Consider the following 26,477-nt stretch of genomic DNA (forward strand, 5'->3'; position numbering starts at 1 on the left):
CATGGCATATGTCAGTAATAATAAACCCAATTCTGATTTTCTCCAACACACTACATTTTTTTTTAATGATCTGAAACACCACGTTTCTAACACTATGTGGACACCATGTCTCTGAACTCCTCCACTAACCTTAAGTTGTCAGGATATTTATCTGATGTTTAGTACTGAATGGGCAAAAGATTTATCAAACTAAATGTTGGGAAGACCAAGCACCCAGATTGTTCTGAAGTCAACAATGTCATGCCTCTCCAGCAACTGCTTTGGAATGAGCCAGACTGTTTGCAACATTAATGTTAGCATGCTTTCTGGGAGGACTAGAATATAAAAGCATGAGGTAATGCTGAAGCTTTATAAAATATTAGTCAGACCACATTTATTGCATTGTGAACAATTTTGGGCCTCATATCTAAGGTAGAATGTGCTGGCATTGGAGAAGATCCAGACAAGGTTCACAAGAATGATCCCAGGAATGTAAGGGTTAATGTATAAGGAGAGTTTGATGGCTTTGGGCCTGTACTTGCTGGAGTTTAGAAGAATGAGGGGTGATCTCATTGAAACCTGTCAAATATTGGAAGTCCTAGATTGAATGGATGTGGAGGGTATGATTCCAATAGTGGGAGAGTCAAGGATCAAATGGTGCAGCCTCAGAATACAAGGACATTCCTTCATAACAGAGATGAGGATGAATTTCTTTAGCCAGAGAGTGGTGAATCTGTGGAATTCATTGCCACAGGTGACTATGGAGGCCAGATCTTTGGGTATATTTAAAGTGAAGTGTGATAGGTTCTTGATTAATAAGAGCATCAAAGGTTCGGGGAAGAAGGCAGGAGAATGGGGCTGAGAGAGATAATAAATCAGCCATGATTGTATGGTAAAGCAGACTCAATAGGTCAAATGCCCTAATTTTCTCCTATACAGTATCTATGGTCTTTTAGCAAGGTATGGTAGATGCTGGAGATCTGAAATAAAAACAGAAAATGCCAAAACACTTTCAGTAAGATAGCATAAGAGTAGAAGTTAACATTAGATCCATCAGAAATTTTCTCAATTTATAAAGGTTGAAAGATTTAAAGATAAGCTTTACTTGCCACACATATATTGAAACATACAGTGAAATATGTAATTTTCTATCATCAACCCACACAGTCTCCGGATACGATGGGGGCTGCCTGCAAGTGCCACCATGCTTCGGGCATCAACCTAGCATGTCCACGACTTAATAACCCTAACCTGTACCACCAGGCTGAAGAGCAGTTACTACCCCACAACCATCAGCCTCTTGAACAAAAGGGATAACTAAACTCACATGCCCATCCACTGAGATGTTCCCACAACCAATGGGGACTCTTCATCTCATTATCTTATGGTCATGTTATTTATTGCTATTCATTTTTATTTGCATTTGCACAGTTTGTTGCATTCTAATTGATCCTTCAAAGATCTGTAGTTACTATTCCACAGATTCGCTGAGTATGCCCGCAGAAAATGAATCTCAGGGCAGTATGTAGTGACATTTATGTACTTTGCTAATAAAATATGCATTGCACTTTTGAACTTTGCTCTTTAGAATGTGGAAGGAAATCAAAGCACCCGCAGAAAACCCACCCAATCATTTAGGAGGACATACAAACCCCTCAGAGACAGCAGTGGGAATTGAACACAGACACGAGGAAATCTGCAGATGCTGGAAATTCAAGCAACACACACAAAATGCTGGTGGAACGCAGCAGGCCAGGCAGCATCTATAGGGAGAAGCACAGTCGACGTTTCGGGCCGAGACCCTTCATCAGGGCCCTTCCACTTTCAAATCTCTTACTACCTCTTCTTTCAGTTAGTCCTGACGAAGGGTCTCGGCCCAAAATGTCGACTGTACTTCTTCCGAGAGATGCTGCCTGGCCTGCTGCGTTCCACCAGCATTTTGTGTGGGTAGCGGGAATTGAAGGCCAGTCAGGAACAATGGCGGTGTAAAACATCACGCTCACTGCTAGCTCCTATGCCACTTGAATAAATGTTCCTAAAATGCATTCTACAAAGTGCTACAAAGAAATCTTTCTCAGAGGCTGGAAACTTTTAGCTTAAAAATAATGCAATACTTGTGAAACTGGCTCATTGACAAGAAACAAAGAAATCTGGTGGGTGGATGTAAAACACAATTAAAAATTGATCAGAAAACAGGAAGTCAGATTTTAAGGACTTTTTTTGCAAGATTGCTTGAAGCAACCAGTGCTGTCCAAAAACATTAATTTCTGGAGTCCCTTATGTCCGCTGAATCGTCTGGAAGCAGGATTAGAAGATATCTTGCCAGAATTTGCAGATTAGACCAAAATAGTGGAAGGAAGAAAATCAGGTTGAGAGTTTTCCCATCTGGAAGGCAGTGGGATTTGGAATTTGCTGCTTTAATGGGGGATAGAGCTAAAAGGTTTTATTTTGTTATAATTTGCATGATTTTTCTTTTGCACATCGGTTGTTAGTCAGAATTTGTTATTTATAGTTTTTCATAAATTCATAAAATGAAACTCAGGGTAGCATATGGTGACATATACGTACTTTGATATTGTATTGACTTTGACTTTGAAAGGTTTGATCAGATTTAATGAAACACTTGAAAAGGTGGTTGAACTGCTGAATCCTTTATTAACTAAGCTGACTAATTAGAACTCAATAATAACCCATGAGTACCCTCCTGCTCTTAACTTCAATCCCTCTAGCAATGAAGGCCAACATTTCAGTTGCCTTCTCGATGACCTATTGCATCTGCAAACCAACCCTTTGCAATTTGTGCACAATCACTCCCAAGCCTCTCTGCACCACAGCATGTTGCAACGTACCAACGTCCCACAGCCAATGATTGCTAACTTCAAGTTACCCAAAATCCTTGAAGCTTCATTTAACTCTTAAAGGTCTTAATATTCGCCAGTTCTCATTAACTCTACAAGTACACCAAGAACAACGATCCTCCAATACTAGTTTCTATTCATCGCCCACTTCCTTCATCCTTCATTAATGACCATAATCCATTCCTTGGGAGCGATTGCACACAAATCACAAAATGTTGGTTTGCAGTCCAAGAGGTTATCCAGAAGGCAAATGGAATGTTGGCTAGGGGAATTCCACCTTTAAGTATCCCTTAAATGATTTCTTTAAGCAAATCTTGTTTTTGGCTCAGCTGCATTGCATGTACGATTGTGAAAGCAGAGTGTGGATGTGCGGAGGGGGAGAAATCAGGGTGGAAAAAGAAAGTTCAAAGTAAATGTATTCTCAAAATATTACGAAGGAGTAGGTGTTGGAGGTCTTAAATTGTATAAAGGTGGATAAATCCACATGTACGGTGGATGTTATGGGAAGCAAGGGAAGAGATCGTCAAAGTAAACGTTATCAAAGTATTCATTTATTGACATACAGCGCCGAATAGGACCAACCCCCTAATTTTAATCCTAGACTAATCATGGGACAACTTACAATCACCAATTAACCTACCAACTAGTAGGTCTGAGGGAGGAAACTGGAGCACACAGAGGAAACCCACACAGTGACAGAGAAAACATACAAACTTCTTAAAGGCAGCTGCCGGAATTAAAACATCAGCCTTGGTACTGCAAAGCACAGTGCTAATCGCCCAGCTACCGTGCTGCCCATATAGGTCACTACGTACAACCCTGAAATTCATTTTGTTGCAGGCATTTACAATAGAACAAAGAAATACAATAGGATCAATAAACACTACACACAAAGAACCAATATGCAAATAAAGACAAACTGTGTAAATACGAAAAGTAATAAAATAAACACTAATATTAATAGGAAAACTTGCAAAATTTTCTCCAATTATACTGAAGTATTTAGAAAATCTCATATCTCAAAATCTCAAAGGATTTATGAACATTTGGAGAGGTATAATATGATTAGGAATAGTCAGCATAGTTTTGTCAAGGGTAGGTTGTGCCTTACGAGCCTGGTTGAATTTTTTGAGGATGTGACTAAACACGTTGATAAAGGAAGAGCAGTAGATGTAGTGTATATAGATTTCAGCAAGGCATTTGATAAGGTAACCCATGCAAGGCTTATTCAGAAAGTGAGGAGGCATGGGATCCAAGGAGTCCAGAACTAGCTTGCCCACAGAAGGCAAAACATGGTTGTAGACGGGTCATATTCTGCATGGAGGTCGATCACCAGTGGATTGCCTCAGGGATCTGTTCTGGGACCCTTACTCTTCGTGATTTTTTTATAAATGACCTGGATGAGGAAGTGGAGGGATGGGTTAGTAAGTTTGCTGATGACACAAAGGTTGGAGGTGTTGTGGATAGTGTGGAAGGCTGTCAAGAGGTTACAACGGGACACTGATAGGATGCAAAACTGGGCTGAGAAGTGACAGATGGAGTTCAACCCAGATAAGTGTAAAGCGGTTCATTTTGGTAGGTCAAATATGATGGCAGAATATAGTATTAATGGCAAGACTCTTGGCAATGTGGAGGATCAGAGGGATCTTGGAGTCCGAGTCCATAGGACGCTCAAAGCAGCTGCACAGGTTGACTCTGTGATTAAGAAGGCGTACAGTGTATAGGCCTTCATCAATCATGGAATTGAATTTAGGAGCCGAGAGGTAATGTTGCAGATATATAGGACCCTGGTCAGACCCCACTTGGAGTACTGTGCTCAGTTCTGGTCGCCTCACTACAGGATGGATGTGAAAACCATAGAAAGGGTGCAGAAGAGATTTACAAGGATGTTGCCTGGATTGGGAAGCATGCCTTATGAAAACAGGTTGAGTGAACTCGGCCTTTTCTTCTTGGAGCGACGGAAGATGAGAGGTGACCTTACAGAGGTGTATAAGATGATGAGAGACATTGACCGTGTAGATAGTCAGAGGCTTTTTCCCAGGGCTGAAATGGTTGCCACAAGACGACACAGGTTTAAGGTGCTGGAGAGTAGGTACAGATGAGATGTCAGGGGTTAGTTTTTTTCACACACAGAGAGTGGTGAATGCGTGGAATGGGCTGCTGGTAATGGTGGTGGAGGCAGATACGATAGGGTCTTTTAAGAGACTTTTGGATAAGTACATGGAGCTTAGAAAAATAGAGGGTTATGGGTAACCCTAGTAACTTCTAAGGTAGGGATATGTTCGGCACAACTTTGTGGGCCAAAAGGCCTGTATTGTGCTGTAGGTTTTCTATGTTTCTAAAGCTATGGATATGTGTTGCTGTGGTACATCAAAAAGATGATGACTACAAATCTGGGGGGAAATGTCTAGTTACTGTCAAAGTACCTACCAAATTTTTATTTCCAATCCCAGACAGAAGAAAGAATTCTCAATTGCAAGATCATAAACATTGTTAACTTTCAAGGGCATTAATTAATGTCACAGGCAATTGTACTGCTTTTTGTGAAAGGAAACAAATTAATGTATCCTACAGGTTTACTGGTGATTATATGCAACTGTGAAATGCCAAACTAAACTGGAAATTAAGCTGGATGGGGTACAGGAAAGATTAATGAGGATGTAACCAGGGAAAGAGGGCTTGAATTAGGAATGTGTACCCCCATGAAGAATTGGAATGTGAAGGGTTAACTTACCGAATGATCAGTGTCAGAGTTTTGTAAGTTAGGTGATTAGATAAATACTTGCTTGACTTACAGTGGTATGCAAAAGTTTGGGCACCCCTGGTCAAAATTTCTGTTACTGTGAATAGTTAAGGCATGGTTTAAGAATAAGGGGTAGGTCATTTAGGACAGAGTTAAGGAAAAACTTCTTCTCCCAGAGAGTTGTGGGGGTGTGGAATGCACTGCCTCAGAAGGCAGTGGAGGTCAATTCTCTGGATGCTTTCAAGAAGGAGCTAGATAGGTATCTTATGGATAGGGGAATCAAGGGATATGGGGACAAGGCAGGAACTGGGTATTGATAGTAGATGATCAGCCATGATCTCAGAATGGCGGTGCAGGCTCGAAGGGCTGAATGGTCTACTTCTGCACCTATTGTCTATTAAGTGAATAGAATATGAACTGATCTCCAAAAGTCAAAGTTAAAGATGAAACATTCTTTTCAACATTTTAAGCAACACTAGTGTATTATTTTTGTTTTCTACAATTTTAGAGTGAAAAAAGGAAAGGAGCACCATGCAAAGTTTGGGCATCCCAGGAGATTTGAGCTCTCGGATAACTTTTACCAAGGTCTCAGACCTTAATTAGCTTGTTAGGGCTATAGCTTGTTCAGAATTATCGTTAGGAAAGGCCAGGTTATGCAAATTTCAAAGTTTTATAAATACCCTGACTCCTCAAACCTTGTCCCAACAATCAGCAGCCATGGGCTCCTCTAAGCAGCTGCCTAGCACCCTGAAAATTAAAATAAATGATGCCCACAAAGCAGGAGAAGGCTATAAGAAGAAAGCAAAGCATTTTCAGGTTTCCTCCGTTCGTAATGTAATTATGAAATGGCAGTTAACAGTAATGGTGGAGGTCAAGTTGAGGTCTGGAAGACCAAGAAAACTTTCCAAGAGAACTTCTCATAGGATTGCTAGAAAGGCAAATCAAAACCCCTGTTTGACTGCAAAAGACCTTCAGGAAGATTTAGCAGACTCTGGAGTGGTGGTGCACTGTTCTACTGTGCACCGACACCTGCACAAATACGACCTTCATGGAAGAGTCATCAGAAGAAAACCTTTCCTGCGTCCTCATCACAAAATTCAGCGTCAGAAGTTTGCAAAAGAACATCTAAACAAGCCTGATGCATTTTGGAAACAAGTCCTGTTTGATGGAAGTTAAAATAGAACTTGTTGACCGCAATGAGCAAAGGTATGCTTGGGGAAAAAGAAGTGCAGAATTTCATGAAAAGAACACCTCTCCAACTGTTAAGCACGGGGGTGGATTGATCATGCTTTGGGCTTGTGTTGCAGCCAGTGGCACAGGGAATATTTCACTGGTAGAGGGAAGAATGAATTCAATTAAATACCAGCAAATTCTGGAAGCAAACATCACACCATCTGTAAAAAAGCTGAAGATGAAAAGAGGATGGTTTCTACAACAGGATAATGATCCTAAACACACCTCAAAATCCACAATGGACTACCTCAAGAGGTGCAAGCTGAAGGTTTTGCCATGGCCCTCACAGACCCCTGACCTAAACATCATCGAAAATCTGTGGATAGACCTCAAAAGAGCAGTGCATGCAAGACGGCCCAAGAATCTCACAGAACTAGAAGCCTTTTGCAAGGAAGAATGGGCGAAAATCCCCCAAATAAGAATTGAAAGACTCTTAGCTGGCTACAAAAAGCATTTACAAGCTGTGATACTTGCCAAAAGGGGTGTTACTAAGTACTGACCATGCAGAGTGCCCAAACTTTTGTTTTGGGCCCTTTTCGTTTTTGAAACTGTAAAAGATGGAAATAAAAAAGTAATCTTGCTTGAAATATTAAAGAAACGCATCATCTTTCGCTTTATGCCTTTTGGAAATCAGGTCATCATTTACTCACTTAGCTATTCACAGTTACAGAAATTTTGACCAGGGGTGCCCAAACTTTTGCATACCACTGTACATACTTGCTTGAGTGTTTCGCTGTTTGTAGATAAATAGTTAATGTGCTTACTCGCGGTCATTTCTTCTGTCCCACTTACCAAATCCATGAATCTGCTCCCAAATAACAGGAATTAGGTATATGAAATTCATGAGAAGCACAGATAAGTGGGGGACATAGCTTTTTCCCCCAGTATAGGGGTGTCTAAAACTATAGGACATACAATCATGGTGAGTGAAAGCCAGATGGGATATATAAAATGAGGATATACAAAGCATGTTGCCAAAGGAAGCTATGAAAAAAGGTACAAATATGTGGATAGAAAAGATTTAGAGTAATATGGGCCAAACACGGGCAAATGGGACCATTTCAGGTAGGCATTTTGCTCGGTGTTGACAAATTGGACCAAAACCTCCATTTCCTTCCTGCATAACATTATGACTAAAAACTAAATTTGTAGAAATATTATAAAAATATTTGCAATATCTCTAACTGCTTTGAAGTTTTATTTTTATATAACAAAATACCTTCTGAACCAAATTAACTTATGAATATCAACAAAAACTAAACAAATTGATAAGGTTCTTGAATACGACTTAAGAGCAGAATTAGGCTATTTGGCCTTTTGAGTCTGCTCCACTAATAGTAAGTAGTAATAATAATAATAAAATGTGTTGTCTTACCCTGGAAGGACTGGGATGACCACTGGCTCCCCAAGATCCAGAGCTTGACCTGTCTTCCAGATCTAAATGCAAGATAAAGAAGAAATATCCACATTAGTGCCTTAGGCAATGGTGAATGTAGTACAAAATACCAAGTACAAGTAAATTTATTATCAAAGTATACATATGTCACCATATATACAAACCTGAGATTCATTTTCTAGCGGGCATACACACAATAGAATCTAAAAAACACAGTAGAATAAACGAAAGACCACGCCCAACAGGATAGACAAGCAACCAAGGTGCAAAAGATAACAAATGGTGCAAATACAAAAGAAAAAATAGTAAATAAATAAATCAGCAATAAATATCAAGAACATGAAATGAAAAATCCTTGAAAGTGAGTCTATAGGTTTGGTGAAGGAGCAAGTGAAGTTATCCCACTGGTTCCCGAATCTACTGGTGTGAGGCTTCTACATGACCTGAGATGTGCTACTGATGTCCAGATAGCACTTTGCCCCAATACCTTTGTTCTATTTTACAGTTCAAGTCAACGATCAATGGGAAAATTGTTTTTTTGTCAATCAATAACCCAATGATAGTGATATCTGCTCCATACTTCACTACATATGCTTCTTGATGCAGACCTTTGAAGTTATGACAATGTTAACTATGAAATTAACTACTCTCCCTGGAGTGTAGGAGAATGAGGGAACTTTGATAGACGTATACAAAATAATGAGGGGCATAGATAGAGTAAATGCAAGGAGCCTTTTTCCATGGAGGTTGGGTGAAATTAGAACTAGAGGTCATATATTAAGGGTGAAAGGTGAAATATTTAAGGGGAACCTGAGGGAGAACTTCTTCACTCAAGAGGGTGGTAAGAAGATGGAATGAGTTACCAACAGGAGTGGTGGATGTGGGATCGATTTCAGCATTTAACGAATTTTTGATGGGAGGGGTATGGAGGGCTGTTGTCTAGATGCAGGCTGAGAGAAATAGGCAGAGTTTCAGTTAACATAAGAAGAGCATTTGATAGATCTAAGGAAATGTCTAGATAGCGTGGACATAAAGTGGATGTTTCTAATAGTGAAAGCCTCAGAATAGAACAGTCTGTCCCTTTAGATTGGAGATGAGAAGGAATTTCTTTAGCCAGAGGGCGGTGAATCTGGAATTCATTGCAGAGACAGCTGTCAAGACCAAGTCACTGAGTATATTTAAAGTGGAGGTTTATAAGTTCTTGATTAGTCAGGGTATCAAAGATTATGGTGAGAAGGCACAATAATGGGGTTAAGCAGCAGATAAGTCAAGCATGGTGGACTGGTTGAGCAGCCTTTATAGGCCAAATGGCCTAATTCTGCTCCTGTGTCTTATGGTCTAAAAATGTCCTCTCACTTCCTCGGGTAATTTTATTGCAGTTGACTACAAGGGGTGATTGATAAGTTTGTGGCCTAAGGTAGAAGGAGTCTATTTCAGAAAACCTAGCACATTTATTTTTCAACATAGTCCCCTCCTACATTTACACATTTAGTCCAGCGGTCGTGGAGCATACGGATCTTGGACCTCCAGAAAGTGTCCACAGATGGGTGATTGATAAGTTCGTGGCCTAAGGTAGAGGGAGATGAGTTATACAGCTCTCGTTACATGCACATGTAGTTCAACTCTGAGTGATTATACAGAAAGTTTGAAGTTAATAACTCATCAGTTAATAACTCAACAGGGGTGATTGATAGGTTCGTGGCCTAAGGTAGAAGATGAGTTATTAACTTCAAACTTTCTGCATTATCACTCAAAGAGTTGACCTGCATGTGCATGTAACGAGAGCTGTATAACTCATCTCCTTCTACCTTAGGCCACAAACTTATCAATCACCTACCTGTGGACACTTCCTGGAGGTCCAAGATCTGTATGCTCCACGACCTCTGGACTAAGTGTGTAAACGTAGGAGGGGACTATGTAGAAAAATAAATGTGTTAGGTTTTTTTAAAATTGACTCCTACTACCTTAGGCCACGAGCTTATCAATCACTCCTCGTACTGTAACTTCTAAACCTACAGAGCTCGAACTGGAAAAATCGAAATAGGCTAAATACTTTCAGTTGACACCAGTGGCCAAATAGTTTTCTATGCCACGTTTATACAGCTCTATGATAAATAAGTTCAATTCTTAGAATATGATGGTCCAATCTGTTCATCGAACATAGAATACTACAGCACAGTACAGCCTCTTAGGCCCTTACTGTTGCACCAACCCTTAAGACCTACTAAAAGATCAACCTATCTCTTCTCTCGTACATAGCCCTCCATTTTTAATGGTGAGGGGAAATTTGTGAGGAGATTTTGGACATATCTATGGTGAACACAGAACATTACAGCACAGTACAGGCCCTTTCTGCCCACAACACTGTGGCAACCTTTTAAACTACTCCAAGCTCAATCTAACCCTGTCCATGTGCATAGCCCTCTAACTTCCTATCATCCCTGTGCCCATCAAAGAGCCGATTAAAAGTCAATCCTCAAATTTACCACGGGAAGAAAGATGTGGATGAGGAGAACAAATATAAAAATAACAAGTAAATAGAGAGTCAAGAAACAATACAGTTAAGTATTTTGTAATAGATTCAAATAGTGGATAATTGATTGGATTCAGAGGAGTGACATGGTCTGGCACTGTAGAACCAAACTAGGCAGATGAAGGAACATGAAAAATCTACTTATTCTAAAATCACAGTAATCATTCAGTCAGCAGTCAAAGGATGAAAGATTAGTGTACAATAAATAAAGTCTATTCTCCATCTATAAAAGTCATCTTCAACCCTGAAGGATTGTCACAGAACTTTACAATCAAAGGATTACTTCTCACAAAACAATCAAAAGACGGCTTTCCAAAAACTATCTTCTTCTCTCCAACAATAATACTACTTCATCTGCTGGGAGTTTGTCTTCACTTGTCTCAGCACTGAACCAACGCCACAGCTTGTAGACTCTCCAGCTCACGTTCTCAGCAATATTTATCTACTTTTTTAATATTAGCATGATTTTCTGCATTGGATATCTCTCAGTCTGTGTGTGGTTTTTCATGGATTCTATTGTATTTCACTATTTTTCTATCAGCGTCTACAAGCAAATTTCTATTTGTTTATTTATTTATCGAGATACAACACGGAGTAGACCCTTCCAGCCTATTGAGCTACGCCACCTGGCAATCCCCCACAATTTAACCATGGCCTAATCACAGGACAATTTACAATGACCAATTAACTTATCAACTGGTACATCTTTGGTCTGTGGGAGAAAACCGTGCACCTAGAAGAATCCCACACAGTCACAGGGAGAACACACAAACTCCTTACAGGCAGCGGTGGAATTTGAACCTGGGTCGCCTATACTGTAAAGCGTTGTGCTCACCACTATGCTATTGTGCCGCCCCCAACTCAAGGTTGTTGATGGTATCTATACTTTGATAACAAATTTACTTTGAACTTGGAGTACCCAGTAGTTCTGATGCCTTTTGAGATTCCCAGCTCTTTCCACCGGTTTGTCATTTCCTTTCATGGTTCTGGCTGTGAAGGTATCATAAACCAGGATAACAAAAAATCCACTGTTGGAAGCACTGAGGAAATGCTGATAACATGCAAAGTGTTATATCATGAAAGTTTGTTCTTTCTTGCAGTAAGTAGAGATGTTGCCATACTTCCTGCAAGCAAGTAGAGGAGGTACAGGAGCCTGAAGACACACACACAACTTTTTCCCATCCACCAACAGATTTCTGAATGGACGATGAACCCATGAGCACCACCTCACAATTGTTGCTTTCTTTTTACGCAACCTATTTCATTTTATAGATATATATTTCGTATTGTAATTTATAGTATATTTCATGTATTGCACTGTACTGCTGTCAGAAAACAACAAATTTCACGCCACCTGTCAGTGATATTAGACGTACAGCATAGGAGCAGAATTAGGCCCCTAGGCCCATCACGTTTGTTCTGCCATTCCATCACAGCTGATTTATTATCCCTCTCAACCCTATTCTCCTGCCTTTTTCCCATAACCTTTGATATCCTTACTAATCAAAAACCTATCAACCTCTGCTTTTAAGCATACCCAATGATTTGGCCTCCATAGCTATCTGTGGCAATAAATTCCCACTGATTCACCACACTCAAGCTAAAGAAATTCTTCCTTATTTCTGTTCTAAATGGAGGTAACTCTCTTCTGAGGCTGTACCCTCTGGTCCTAGACTCTCCCACTTTAGCAAACATTGAATTCCACAGATTCAGTGTCCTTTGGCTAAAGAAATTCCTCCTCATCTCTGTTCTAAATGAAGGTCCCTGTAGGCTGTACGTACCCTCTGGTCCTAGGCTCCCCCACTCTCGGAAACATCCACTCTGTCTATGCCTTTCAACTTTTGATAGGTTTCAATGAGATTTCCCCCACATTCTTCTCAACTTCAGTGAGCGCAGACCCAGAATCATCAAACACGCCTCACGTCCTTAATCTTTTCATTCCCAGAACTGTTTTTGTGGACCTTTTCTGGACCGTCTCCAATGTCAGCACACCTTTTCTTAGAGAAACTGCCCAAATCTGCTCACAAAACAGCAACTACAATCTGTCCAATGTCTTATAAAGCCTCAGCATCACATCCTCGCTTTTATACTCCAGTCCTTTTGAAATGAATGCTAACATTGCATAACATTGTGATAATAATCCTGATTCTGATTCTGCAATAGTATTGTGTGATTGAATTCTTATATTGTGCCCAGTGTTGAGATAAGCTGCATATTAAATCACAATAGAAATGTGATTACAGGACTACCTGATGCAAAGATTATTTGTACCAGACCCTTAATTGGAACGATTCATTAAATCTGACCCTGCTGGCTATCAGCATAACAATTTAATTTTTCCATATAATCCTGCAATCTTATTTTCTGCGTATCATAAAACATTTGTTTTTATAAAGCAGACTGAAATAAAAATAGTATAAAGAAACAGTCGGGCACGCAGAACAAATTGAAGAGCATGTGAAACACAGGTTAATACTTTAGTTGAACCCATCATTAGACAATGCAAGCAGTTTCATACTAAATACAATCCATGACCACTTTATTAGGTACACGCTCTCATTGATGCAAGTATCCAAATAGCCTATCATATGACAGCAACTCAATGCATAAAAACACATTAACATGGTCAAGATTCAGTTGTTCTTCAGGCCAAACATCGCATGGGAAAGAAATGTGATCTATTGACTTTGACTGTGGAATGGTTGTTGGTTCCAGATGGGGTAGTTTGAGTATCTCAGAAACTGCTGATCTCCTGGGATTTTCATGCACAACAGTCTCGAGAGTTTACAGACAACGATGCAGAAAACACACAAAAAAACATACAATGAGTGGTAGTTCTGTGGGCAAAAAATGCCTCGCTAATGAGAGGGGTAGGAGGAGTATGGCCAGACTGGTTCAAGCCAACAAGAAGGCAGCAATAACCATACGTTACAACCATGGTGTGTAGAACAGCATCTCTGAATACACAACATATCATACTCTGAAACTGATGCGCTACAACAGCAGAAGACCACAAACAGACTTAATGGCCACTTAATTAGGTACAGGAGCTACAGAGAATGCATCTGTCGATGGCAAATAACTCACTAAATTGACTTTCTTTCTCTGGCTCAAAAGAAAAACCAAGGGCAAGTGAATGGATAGATAAAAACTGAAGGAGAATTGTATAAAGTGAAGCAAACAGTTGTTTTTGTTCCCTTCCAAACAATACAGAGGTGAAACACAATAGATTCTACAGATGCTGTGAATCTTGAGCAACAAACACAAATAAAATGCTGGAGGAAGTCGACTGATTTCACTTTATGCTTCAATGTACATGTGATAAATAAATCTGGATGAAGCTGTGAACTGCACCCACCCCCCCCCCCCACCAATTGCTGACACCCTCAGTAAAGAAAACATTATCCATCAACTTCATCCTCCTTAAGGATTTTATGGTAAGGATCCTCCTCTACCATAAGAGAGAGGAGCAGAATTAGGCCATTTGGACCATCAAATCTGCTCTACCATTCCTGTCTGATTTATTATCCCTCTCAATCCCATTCTATTTCTTCCCGTAACCTTTGACACCCTGACTAATCAAGAACCTATCAACCTCTGCTTTAAATATTTCCAATGACTTAGCCTCGACAGCCACCTGTGACAATGACTTCCACAGATTCACCACTCTCTAGGTAAAGGAATTCCTTCTCATTTAAAGGGGCATTGCTCTATTCTGATGCTATGCACTCTGGTCCTAGACTCCCCCATTATAGGAAACATTCTCTCCACATTCAATCTATCCAGGCCTTTCAATATTTGACAGGTTTCAATGAGATCCACCTTCATTCTTCTAAACTCCAGCAAGTACAGGTCCAGAAACATCAAATGCTCCTCGTGTGTTAACCCTTTCATTCCTGGATTAACCTTCTCTGGACCCTCTCCAATGCCAGCACATCTTTTCTTAGATAAGGGCTCCAAAACTGCTCACAATACTCCAAATGCGATCTGACCAAGTGCAGTATGTTTCAATGAGATAACCTTATTTGTGTAAAGCATAGATGAGAAATCAATCCACTTAATTGCTTCTCACAGGACAATTCCACCACCTTCAGGAATCAACATGCTGAAACTTCAGTGCACTTCCTCTATCACAGGCATAGCACTACATTGTTGGCTGAAAGGCCTATTCCTGTGTTAATTGTTCTATGCTCTATCATTCCTTAGGTAGGTAAACCAAAGCTGAAAGTTCAAAGCAAATTTATTATTAAAGTATGCATATGTTCCCATATGCTGCCTTGAGATTCATTTTCTTATAGGCATTCACAGGAAAAATGAAGACATATAACATAATTTATGAAAATTCAAAGACTGACAAATAACCAATATGCTAAAGAAGACAAACTGTGCAAATTAAAAAATAACACAGAGAACATGAGCTTGAATGCGAGTCTGGAGGTTGTGGAATCAGTTCAGAGTTGAGGTGAGTAAGTTATCCATGCCGGCCGGTTCAGGAGCCTGATGGTTGAAGGGTAATAACTGTTCCTGAAACTGGTGACTTCTGTACCTCCTGCCCAATGGCAGTAGTGAGAAGAGAGCATGGCCTGGATCGTGGCGGACTTTGATGATGGATTCAGCTTTCTGCTGGACCTAATCGGTGGTAGGGAGGGCTTTCTCTGAGACGGACTGGGCTCTTCTATTCTTGGGCATTGGTGCTTACATACCAGGCAATGATGCAACCAGTTAGGATATTGTCGTGTTTTGTAACTTCACAACAGTAAACTAATTCGAAGGCAGACACGGGAGTCCGGGAATGGGGGGTCTAACTTGCAGTTACTTTAAGCAAGTCACACATGTAACAGGTGGTAGAGCGATGACGTATGCAATTCACACATTTATACATATAACACGTAATTATGTAAACGAACATGCATCTATAGCAGTTTGTCAAAGTTTGCCAGAAAACAATAATCCATGTGCAGTCATACTGGAGCCTTTATATAAATGTAGAAGGACTTGTTTACTCTCGCACTCAAAGCGCCTTATAACAAAGGCCACCATATTGTTTACCTTTCTAATTGCTTTTGTAATTCCTTATTAACTTTCAGTGATTCACGATTAAGGAGTGATACCGGTATACATCAGTCAAGAGAATAAAAAAGGCATAAAGTTTGCTTTGTAATAATGAGATGAAACAATTAGCCAGGCTGGAAAATAAACAAGCAAACATTTGCAATTTTCTGCAGCACAGCCAGTATATAAACAGTCAGAAAATATACTTCTAACACTAAGAGTTATAAGTTGAAGGTTTAAACTATTCAGATTCAGCTCTCACATGCAGTGAAATGCGCCGTTTGCACTAGCAACCAACACACGCAAGCATGTGCTGCAGGAAGCCCGCAAGTGTTGTCACACATTCTGGCACAACACAGCATTCGCACAAAGCACAGCAGAACAAGCTGCACAACATCAACAAGAAAACCGCAGCAAGGTCTTCATCCCATGTCTATGTCACCAGCCTTCAAACCAGAGCACACACCTACACCCCAGCCTGACATCTGATTCCCTATATCCCTGCCCATAAACCTTAAACCAACCCCTAACTCCCCCCTCTGTCCCAAAACTATCACTACAAACTTAGAGAACAATTAAATCTGAGCCACGATCTCGATGGGAGACTGTAGCTCGGTACCACCTTGAGAGTAAAGCTGATACAGAGTACTTTTAACCCCAGAAAAGATCCAAGATTAAATTAATACCAGAATGACAATAACATAGTTTGGGAGCACTGTTGTACTTTAAGGTACAGTTGTGCCATCAATGATTGCCGTGACAAATCGCTTTGATGTCATTACAGGATTGACAGGCCAAATTCTGCTCCTACGTCTTTTGGACAATAAACCTGAGCCTGATTCTGAAAAAAAAAGCACTCAAACAAGGCAAAAATCCTAATTATATATACATCAAACAAATAGTTAATAGAGGATGTCTCCATTATAATATAGTCATGTAAAAAGGTGAAAATGCATCACATAAACAGTGTGGTCTGGTGAATGTCAGGGTTGGTTAATTGGGTTAAGTTGATAGTCACGGTTATTTGTTCCATTATAATCATATTTAACAAGGTTGACATAAAGTTACAATACACATTAACGGAGTAACAGATGCAAATAGTAAGCTGCTGTGCACTGCTGATGTGTACTGAACTTTCAGGTCTAATAAGAGATGATTTTATATTTCAGATTATGAATGGCTATTGTACTCATTTTTGACACTTGTGCATAATACAATTATTGTCATTACATTGTGTGGTCACAAATGAAAGACAAGTCCTCTACTTAAAGCCAACAATTAGGGTTGATATTAAAAAGCTCATTCAAATCTGGCGTAATAAAGAAGAGCTCCACTTTGAAGGACCAAACTGAACTGGTTCTTCCTTCATATTTTCCCAGTGTAGATTATTCTTGTTCACACAATGAAAAAGCTGCAGAGCAATTCTGTCAGTAAAATATCCTAAATTACATTAGATAGCAAGAAAAATCATAAGATTGTAAATCAAATCTTGATGCTGGATCTCAGCCAGAAATGTCTACTGGTTATTCATCTCCATAGATACTGCCTGACCTGATAAATTCCTCTGGCATTTGGTGTGAGAGGTCTTGAAAAGTTTTTTTTATTGGCTTCTTTTTCCACCTTGTTAGTACTTTTCTTAACTCTCTTCATCATTATGCGCCGTGTCATATAAGGTGGCAATTATGGTTTTGAGCATGATTTTTCTTGGCAAATTTTCCACTGATGTGCTTTGCCATTGCCTTTTTCTGGGCAGAGTCTTTACAAGACGGGTTAACTCAGCCATTATCAGTACTCTTTCAGTGATTGTCTGCCTGGCGTCAGTGGTCACATAACCAGGACTTGTGATATGCACCAATTGTTCATACGATCATCTACCACCTGTTCCCATGGCTATACCTGACCATGATCGGGGAGCTAAGCAGGTGCTACACCTTGCCCAAGGGTGACCTGCAGGCTAGCGGAGGGAAGGAGCGCCTTACTCCTTGTTTGGTAGCGACGCATCTCCACCCCGCCACCCAAGTAATAAAGAGCAACACTTTAAAGGACCAAATTGAACTGGTTTTTCTCAAACGTGTCCAGTGTGGATTATTCTTGTTCACACAATGAAAAAGCTACAGACCACTTCTGTCAGTAAAACACCCTAAATTATATTAGATTGCAAACAAAAACAATCATAAGGTTATAAATCAATTCCTGATTATGGGTTCTAGCCCAAAGAGTCCACTGTTTATTCTTCTCCATAGATGCTGCCTGACCTGCTGAGTTCCCCCAGCATCTGTGTTTGTGGTTTTAAAAAACTTTCCTTGATGGCTTCTTATTGCACCATATTAGTAGTTTTTCTTAAGTCTTTATAGGTGAAAGAAGGGCTTTGGGTCCCTGGAATCTGTACTGGAACTCCTCCTATTAGAACACAAAACAGTCCACCATGTTGTGCAAACCATTTAATCTATTCCAATATCAATCTAACTCTAAAGCAACACACACAAAATGCTGGAGAAGTTCATCCGGTCAGGCAGCACATATGTAAATGAATAAACAGTCAATGTATTGGGCCAAATCGCTTTTTCAGGACTGGAAAGAGGAAAATGCCAGAATAAATAATGTGGAGAGAGGGGAAGGAGATAGCAAGAAGGTGGGCAGTAAAGGTCAAGGGCTGGAGAGGAAAAATTTGATCGGAGAGGAGAGTGGACCCAATCTTCTCTTCCCTCCTGCGTGGCCTTCCATGTTTTTTTTATTATCCCTATCTCTTAAATCCAAGAGTCTCTCAAAAGTCCCTAATGTATCTTGCTCCACCACCACCCCTAGTAGGGTGTTCATACACCCAACACCCTATAAAGAACCTGCCTCTGACATCCTCCCTATACTTGCCTCCAAACACCTTAAGATTATGACCTTTAATTTTAGTCATTTCTACCCTGGGGAAATTCTAACCATTCTCTCTGTGCCTTTTGTCATCTTGTACACTTCGCATTCTCCTTCACTCCGAAGAGAAAAGCACTAGCTCGCTCATATTTCCTCATAAGACATGCTCTCTAATCCAGGCAGCATCCTGAGGAACCTGCTCCCCACCCTCTCTGAAACTTCCACATCCTTCCTTTAACGAGGCAACCAGAAATAAACACAATATTCCATGAATTCTTTGCTTAGTTGCTCAAATTCTGCTGTTGATTGCTAGATGATTCCAAAGTGATCCAGAGTGATCCAAAGCAAAAAGCATTTAGTTATTGAACTGAGAGCAAATACAGCATTTCGACGCCTGCACTGAGACAAACACAAGTGGTTTACTAAATGACAGATGGCACTACATTCATCATTATTCTCCACTTCTGGATTCCAGGTAGACTTTTACCTTGCTACTATCTATAATTACAACAATTATGACCGGGATGGGGCAGGGGAGGGGGTTGGATCGGGAAGCAGTGTTCCCTTGGACCATCCAGTCCCCACAGCAGGAAATTTTTAGATGGCCGGAAAACTCCGCAGCATTTTAATTTAAGTGCATACTATGAATACTCCTTAGCTTGGGCTTGGTTTATTATCGTCCATGTAGAGTGTTACAGTACAAAAACCTGTCTCGCAGACTGTTCATACAGGTATAATCATTACACATGTAGGGTTCTCAGTAATATGAATTGTAATGTTAATTGCTAAGGCCGACAACATGGCTCTCCGTATTGTTAACTGCTGAGGTACGGGGTTCTCTGTAGCAGCGTGTTTGGGTTATAATTAGGGATAACGGGACTTGCATTCATTTGCTGGCCAACGGAAGTCATGTTATTCTATCCGTATGTGTGGGGAGGGAATGTGAGGGCTTTATGTCGAGGAGAAGAAGAGAGGTCGGACGTGAGTCGTGCACTCTGGTAGATCACAGCTGAGGGTCGACGGAGTTCGGAGGAGATCAGTGGATGGAAAGGGTACCTCATTTCATGAGCTCCAACAAATTCTTTTGTGCACAGAACTGATAAATTTACTGACTTGGTGCCATTATTGTAATTGTTTCTACAAACTCATCACCAAGAAATAATTATAAAGTTTAATCATTTAATTGTATATTATGTACTGTCTGATATTTTATGTTGTGGGCTTGTACTGGGGGGTGCATCACACAATATCCACAACAACACGATTACAGCGTTGCTGGTGTCAACTCTAGTTACCCTAGACGAACGGGAGCAAACTGAGCAAAGACGTTACACATCATAATCCTTCAAATTTTATTTATTTATTTTACTTAGTGATGCAGCACTGAATAGACTTCCAGCCACGTCACCCCAGCAACCCCACAACCTCGATTAACCCTAAACTTACAATGATGATTAACCTACCCGGTATGTCTCTGGACTGTGAGAGGAAACCAGAGCACACAGGGAAAACCCATGCATTTCAGGTATAGAACAGCGCTGGAATTGAACTCTGAACTCGTGCTAACTGCTACGCTGCTGTGGCAACCACAGTGCTGTTAAAGAGGGAGGGGAGGATGGGCTGGCTGGGTGAGGAGATAACAGGGGTTTGGGACACTTCTTTAAAGAATGGACCCCAACCATTAACTGAGGGATCTGTGGACCTCAGGTTGGGAACCTCTGAGATAGAGGAACATCGAAGTTATTTTACTTTTTAATCAATTAATTCATTGTACTTTAGGTCATTTTAAGTAAATACGACATTTAAATTTTTTGTAATTACTTAAACTTATTTGATTACGAGGGGGCCAAATTCTTTGTCCCAAATAGGAAGCAGAAATGGAATGTTTTGGCAGCACGTTTGATTGATACCCAGACAGCAGGTTCATTTAAAAAACAAATCAGATCCTAAAGGGAAGTTGGTGTTTTGGAAGGATGAGATCAAACGCAGCCATTTCCTGCCAAAAATTTTCAATAATATAAAGCCAAGCAGCATTTTAGAAATTGTAATATAAATGTGACATAAAAATCATTGAAACAAACTGAAAATACACGTTTGATCAAGTTGTAAAGGAAGCATCACAAAATTGAACGAAAGTTTTTATAAGAGAGTGTGTGTGTGTGTGTGTGTGTTTACACTTAACCCACAAAGAATGGAACATTATAGTGCAAGGGTTCTCAAACTTATTTATGCCATGGACCCCTCCCATTAACCCAGAGGTCTGTTGACCCCAGGTTCAGAACTCCTGTTATAGGGGAATAACTTGAAGGTCTCATCCATTTTTCTGCTTAATCCTCAAGACCACTGAGGTCCCAAAGAGCCTACAATTTGACAATCTCTTTAAAGGAATACACACAGTTGAAAGTCCATTAGCCGAAGCACGGTGTGCCAAAGCCACACGATCATTGTTGCCATTCATAATTAGCACCCTACAACCATCAGTCTCCTGAATGGGTGTGGATAACTTCACTCACCACAACTTTTAAACTGATTCCACAACCTACAGGCTCTCTTTCAAGGACTCTGCAACTCTTGTTCTCTGTGTTTATTGTTTTTATTTGCATGATTTGTCTTCTTTTGTACATTGATTGTTTGTCAGTCTTATGTCATCTACGTTATTATGTGTCATGTCGTATGACGTGGGCGATCATTGTCTCATGACCATGATTGTTCCTGGCAAATTTTTCAAGGGGGGGGGGGGGAGAAGGGAAGAAGAGGGGTTGAGAGAGAGGGGGGGAGGGAGAGAGAGGGAGGGAGGGGGGGAGGGGGGTAGGGAGAACAACATGCATTGAATGTGAGTCCAAAGCTACAGAGACATCAAAGAAAAGCATAACCACCTTTAGGAGACCAAAACTGCTGAGATTTTAGCTAAGTTCCTTTTATTCTGAGCAAAGATTTCTTAATTTTTTTTATTCCAACTCCCTTGCAATAAAGGCTAATATGTCATTGTCTTCTTAACTGCTTGCTATACTGGCAGGCCTATTTTCTGCACCTCATGAATCAGCACACTAAAATGGCTCTGTGAGCAGCAACAATTAATTATTCACAATTTCAAAACATATTCTATTTTTCATACCATCATTCTATCCACACAAGTGCAGCCTCTACAGGTGAACCTCCAAAAGGACCACAACCTTGTCATGGTTTGAAGCCTAGTATGCCTCAATAACCCAGGGAGCCATGCTGGCAGTTGTCAGAGCTTTTTGTCTTGGTTCTTGGTAGGGTCACCCATGCCAACATGTCAAAGGGTAGAGACCAGACTAAGGATAGTCCTCTGGTCTTCCAGGATCGGGGCTTCAAGTCAAAGCTAACAACAATGACTGGTCAAAAAGAAACTGTTACCGAAACAGCAATAAAGAATCCTTTAAATAAAGAGTCCTGCCAAGGACTGACAGAGATGGCGAGCCATCATCCTGCTCTAAAGGCCAGTGGCATAACAGGCAGTAGGAAAGCAAGTAAGTGTGCAAGTGAAGAATTCAAAATTAGTTTGCTTCCACTTTAATGCAGTAAGTCCAACAAGGAAGGCTAATGAACTGAGGGTCTTGGGAGAAAAGACTGTGCGAGCTAGGGCTTTTCTCTTTGGAGCAAAGGTGGATGATAAAATGGCATAGATAGAGTGGACAGCCAAAGACTTTTTCCAAGGACAGAAACGGCAAATACGAGGGAGCGTAATTTTAAGGTCTTTGGAGGAAAGAGTAGGGGGAATATCAGAGATGTCTTTTTTTTTACACAGAGAGTGGTAGGTGTGTGGAACAACCTGCCAGGGGGGTGGCAGAGGCAGATACATGAGCGCAGGGACCCTTAACGAGGGGTCTACCAACCCATCAGCTAACAACAGGTGTCCATGGCATATAAAAATGAAGGTTGGAAATATAACAGACTCTTAGATAGGTACGGGGATGAAAGAAAAATAGAGTGCTATATGAGAGAAGAGACTGATCGTAGGTAGGAAAGGTTAAAGAGTCATCAAAACATCGTGGGCCAAATGGTCTGTGGTTATCTACGAACCAGACCTCAGAGTACAGGAATCCCTGTTTATACAAAGGTCAGTTCAGTTACTACGTTTCTTTACATTAGCATAGAAACACCTACAGCACAATACAGGCCCTTCGGCCCACAAAGCTGTGACTTAGAACATTTCCTTACCTAGGCTTCCCATAGCCCTCTATTTTTCTAAGCACCATGTACCTATCTAAAAGTCTTTTAAAAGACCCTATCGTTTCCGCCTCCACCACCGCCGCAGAAAATCCATTCCACACACTCACGACTCTGTGTAAAAAACTTAGCCCTGATATCTCCTCTGTACTTACTTCCAAGCACCTTAAAACTATGCCCTCTCATGCTAGCCATTTCAGCCCTGGGAAAAAGCCTCTGACTATCCACACGATCAATGCCTCTCATCATCTTATACACCTCTCATCCTCCATTGCTCCAAGGAGAAAAGGCTGAGTTCACTCAACCTATCCTCATAAGGAATGCTCCCCAATCCAGGCAATATCCTTGTAAATCTCCTCTGCACCCTTTCTGTGGCTTCCATATCCTTCCTGTAGTGAGGTGACCAGAATTGAGCACAGTATTCCAAGTGGAGTCTGACCAGAGTCCTATCTAGCTGCAATATTACTTTTCAGCTCCTAAACTCATTCCCACGACTGATGAAGGCCAATGCACCGTATGCCTTCTTAACCACAGAGTCAACTTGCGTAGCAGCTTTGAGCGTCCTATGGACTCAGACCCCAGGATCCCTCTGATCCTCCACACTGCCAAGAGTCTTACCATTAATGCTATATTCTGCCATCATATTTGACCTACCAAAATGAACCACCTCATGCTTATCTGGGTTGAACTCAAGCATGAATAAATCTGTTAAAATAATGTTTAATGCAGTTGCAATAATTTTAAATAACTTTATACATGAAAGAAATTGGAAATCTCAAAAACCCCAAACTCCTTACACTTCGATAGGAACCGAGGCTCCACTTTGCTGCCTGTCAATAATCTACGAGGGTGGCCCCTCAACGGAAGCTCACAGAAACACTGCCACGCCTTGTTGCATGACTCCAGGTTGAAAAGCCCAAGTTTGTATGGACATTAGCAAAGTAGAAGTGTAAGTACGAATCCAAAGGAAATCTCTAGCACAAGAGATTCTGCAGATGCTGGATTGAGCAACACAGGCAAAGTGCTGGAGGAACTCAGCAGGTCAGGCGGCATCAATGGAGAGGAATAAACAGTCAGTGTTTCAGGTCGAGACCCAAGAACCTCCCCCCTCCATAGATACTGCCTGACCCACATCAGATTCAGATTTATTCATCACACGTACATTGACATATTCAATGAAATGCTTCGTTTGCCTCACCTTCCAGTAAGATGCCAGCATGCTCAGGCACAGTTGTCTTTTACAGGGCCAACCAAGGACGTTATTGTCTTTTTTAAAATTATTTGATACAATTGCAAAATCTTGCTGTATTTTAAGAACTTAGAACACTGCAGGTCTACCCCCATCAGCGAGATGCTGGTTGGCGGAGAATCTGAAGGAGCTGGACTTAGTGCGAATCATTCTGCACAAATCAAGGAGTGCAAGGCCTGTGTGCAGTCTAACAGTGAGTGATTGTCTGAGTCAATTTTCTTCAGATCGCAATCAATGTTACTTTTTTTTTAATATATATATAGCTGTACAGACTAACCATTGCACTAAGCAGGAAATTTTTACTTCGCCTGAAAACTGCACAGCCAGTGTAAATATTTTTGGTAATGCACATTCCATGAATCTTTAGAATGAAAATTGACAAATCATGTACTTCTGACTTTATTTTAAGTGTGCAATAAAATACAGTACAAAGATCTTATAAACTGTTTCTTATCTGTCTTTATTACAAATCCATTGTCTATAAACACTGTCCAGATTAATTTGCATCCAGATGAAGGACACATCCTGATCTTCAGCAGGCAATCCAAATGTTCTACTTCTAGTCTGGTTCTGGATTTACACTTGATTGAATTCATAAGACTGAATCCGCTTTCGCAGTTGGCACTGGAATAATGTGCAGTTATGCATCCATGTAGCTTCAAGGGATCGGTGATCGCAAGACGCTGTTGGACATTGCTGAAGTGGAATGCTGCAAGTCTGATTCGCTGTATTATCGGTGAACAGCGGGGGCAGATGGCAGAGAGGCTGCATGGCTTCGTTCGTAGCAAAGACTAAACCTCAAGCCGCAGTGTCACCTTTCTGCAGCCACACAGGACAGAGGCGTCAGAGTGGTGCGTTCCACCGGCGTGCTGGAGGTGGTGTGGCAGAGAGTCCAAACTGGAGCTGGTGCTGCCCTCCTGTGTTCACTTAGCAGAAGACAAAATGCGCTGTGTTCGATACAGACTGCTGCTACATTCATGAACTCAGGGACTTGGACAATTTTTTTTGTGCGTATGACTGCATCTTACTGTTGCGTGTGTCTTGTGCTGTGAATGATACATAACTAATGTGTGCTGTGACGCCTTAGTGCTGTGAATGACGCTTTGAAAGGGAGAATGCAACTACAGCTGTGAAGATCCCTGCTGCACCTGATGACCCTGTGATCTCCGTCTCAGAGGCTGACGTTAGGCTGTCTTTAAAGAAAGTGAACCCTCGCAAGGTGGAAGGTGCCAATGGAGTACGTGGTAAGGCTCTGAAAACCTGTGCCAACCAACTGGCGGAAGTATTCAAGGACATTTCCAACCTCTCACTGCTACGGGTGGAAGTTCCCACTTGCTTCAAAAAGGCAACAATTATACCAGTGCCTAAGAAGAATAATGTGAGCTGCCTTAATGACAATCACCCGGTAGCACTCACATCAACAGTGATTAAATGCTTTTGAGAGGCTGGTCATGACTAGACTGAACTCCTGCCTCAGCAAGGACCTATCGCCACAATAGGTCAATGGCAGACACAATTTCAATGGCTCTCCACATGGCTTTAGACCACCTGGACAACACAAACACCTACATCAAGATGCTGCTCATTGACTATAGCTCAGCATTTAATACCGTCATTCCCAAAATCCTGATTGAGAAAGTGCAGAACCTTGGCCTCTGTACCTCCCTCTGCAATTGGAGCCTTGACTTCCTAACCAGAAGACCACAATCTGTGCAGATTAGTGATAACATCTCCTCCTCGCTGATGAACAACACTGGTGCACCTCGGGTGTGTGCTTAGCCCACTGCTCTACTCCCTAGATGCACATTACTGTGTGGCTAGGCATAGCTCAAATGCCATCTATAAATTTGCTGATGATACAACCATTGTTGGTAAAATCTCAGGTGGTGACGAGAGAACGTACTGGAGTGAGATATGCCAACTAGTGGAATGGTGTCGCAGAAACAACCTGGCACTTACCGTCAGTAAGATGAAAGAGCTGATTGTGGACTCCAGGAAGGGTAAGACAAGGAAACACATACCAATCCTCATTCAGGGATCAGAAGTGGAGAGAGTGAGCAGTTTCAAGTTCCTGGGTGTCAAGATCTCTGAGGGCCTAACCTGGCCCCAACATATCAATGTAGTTATAAAAAAGGCAAGACAGCGACTATACTTCATTAAGAGTTTGAAGAGATTTGGAATGTCAACAAATACACTCAAAAACTTCTATAGTTGTACCGTGGAGAGCATTCTTGCAGGCTGCGTCACTGTCAAGAATGGAGGGGCTACTGTACAGGACCGAAAGAAGCTGCAAAGGGTTGTAAGTCTAGTCAGCTCTATCTTGGGCACTAGCTTACAAAGTACCCATGACATCTTCAGGGAGCGGTGTCTCAGAAAGG

At 41.1% G+C, this 26,477-nt stretch overlaps 1 protein-coding gene across 10 annotated transcripts in view; it reads right to left on the reverse strand.

The window, feature by feature from the left end:
* LOC140737630 (transcription factor 4-like) overlaps positions 1 to 26,477 on the reverse strand; it is a 653,305-nt gene that overhangs the window by 491,017 nt on the left and 135,811 nt on the right. For all 10 annotated transcript variants that reach the window (XM_073064119.1, XM_073064122.1, XM_073064118.1 and 7 more), the window contains one exon: positions 8,189 to 8,250. In XM_073064119.1, the coding sequence (XP_072920220.1) occupies positions 8,189 to 8,250 (62 nt within the window). The remainder of the gene's footprint in view (positions 1 to 8,188; positions 8,251 to 26,477) is intronic.

This window comes from Hemitrygon akajei, chromosome 13, assembly GCF_048418815.1.
Source record: "Hemitrygon akajei chromosome 13, sHemAka1.3, whole genome shotgun sequence".
NCBI lineage: Eukaryota > Metazoa > Chordata > Chondrichthyes > Myliobatiformes > Dasyatidae > Hemitrygon > Hemitrygon akajei.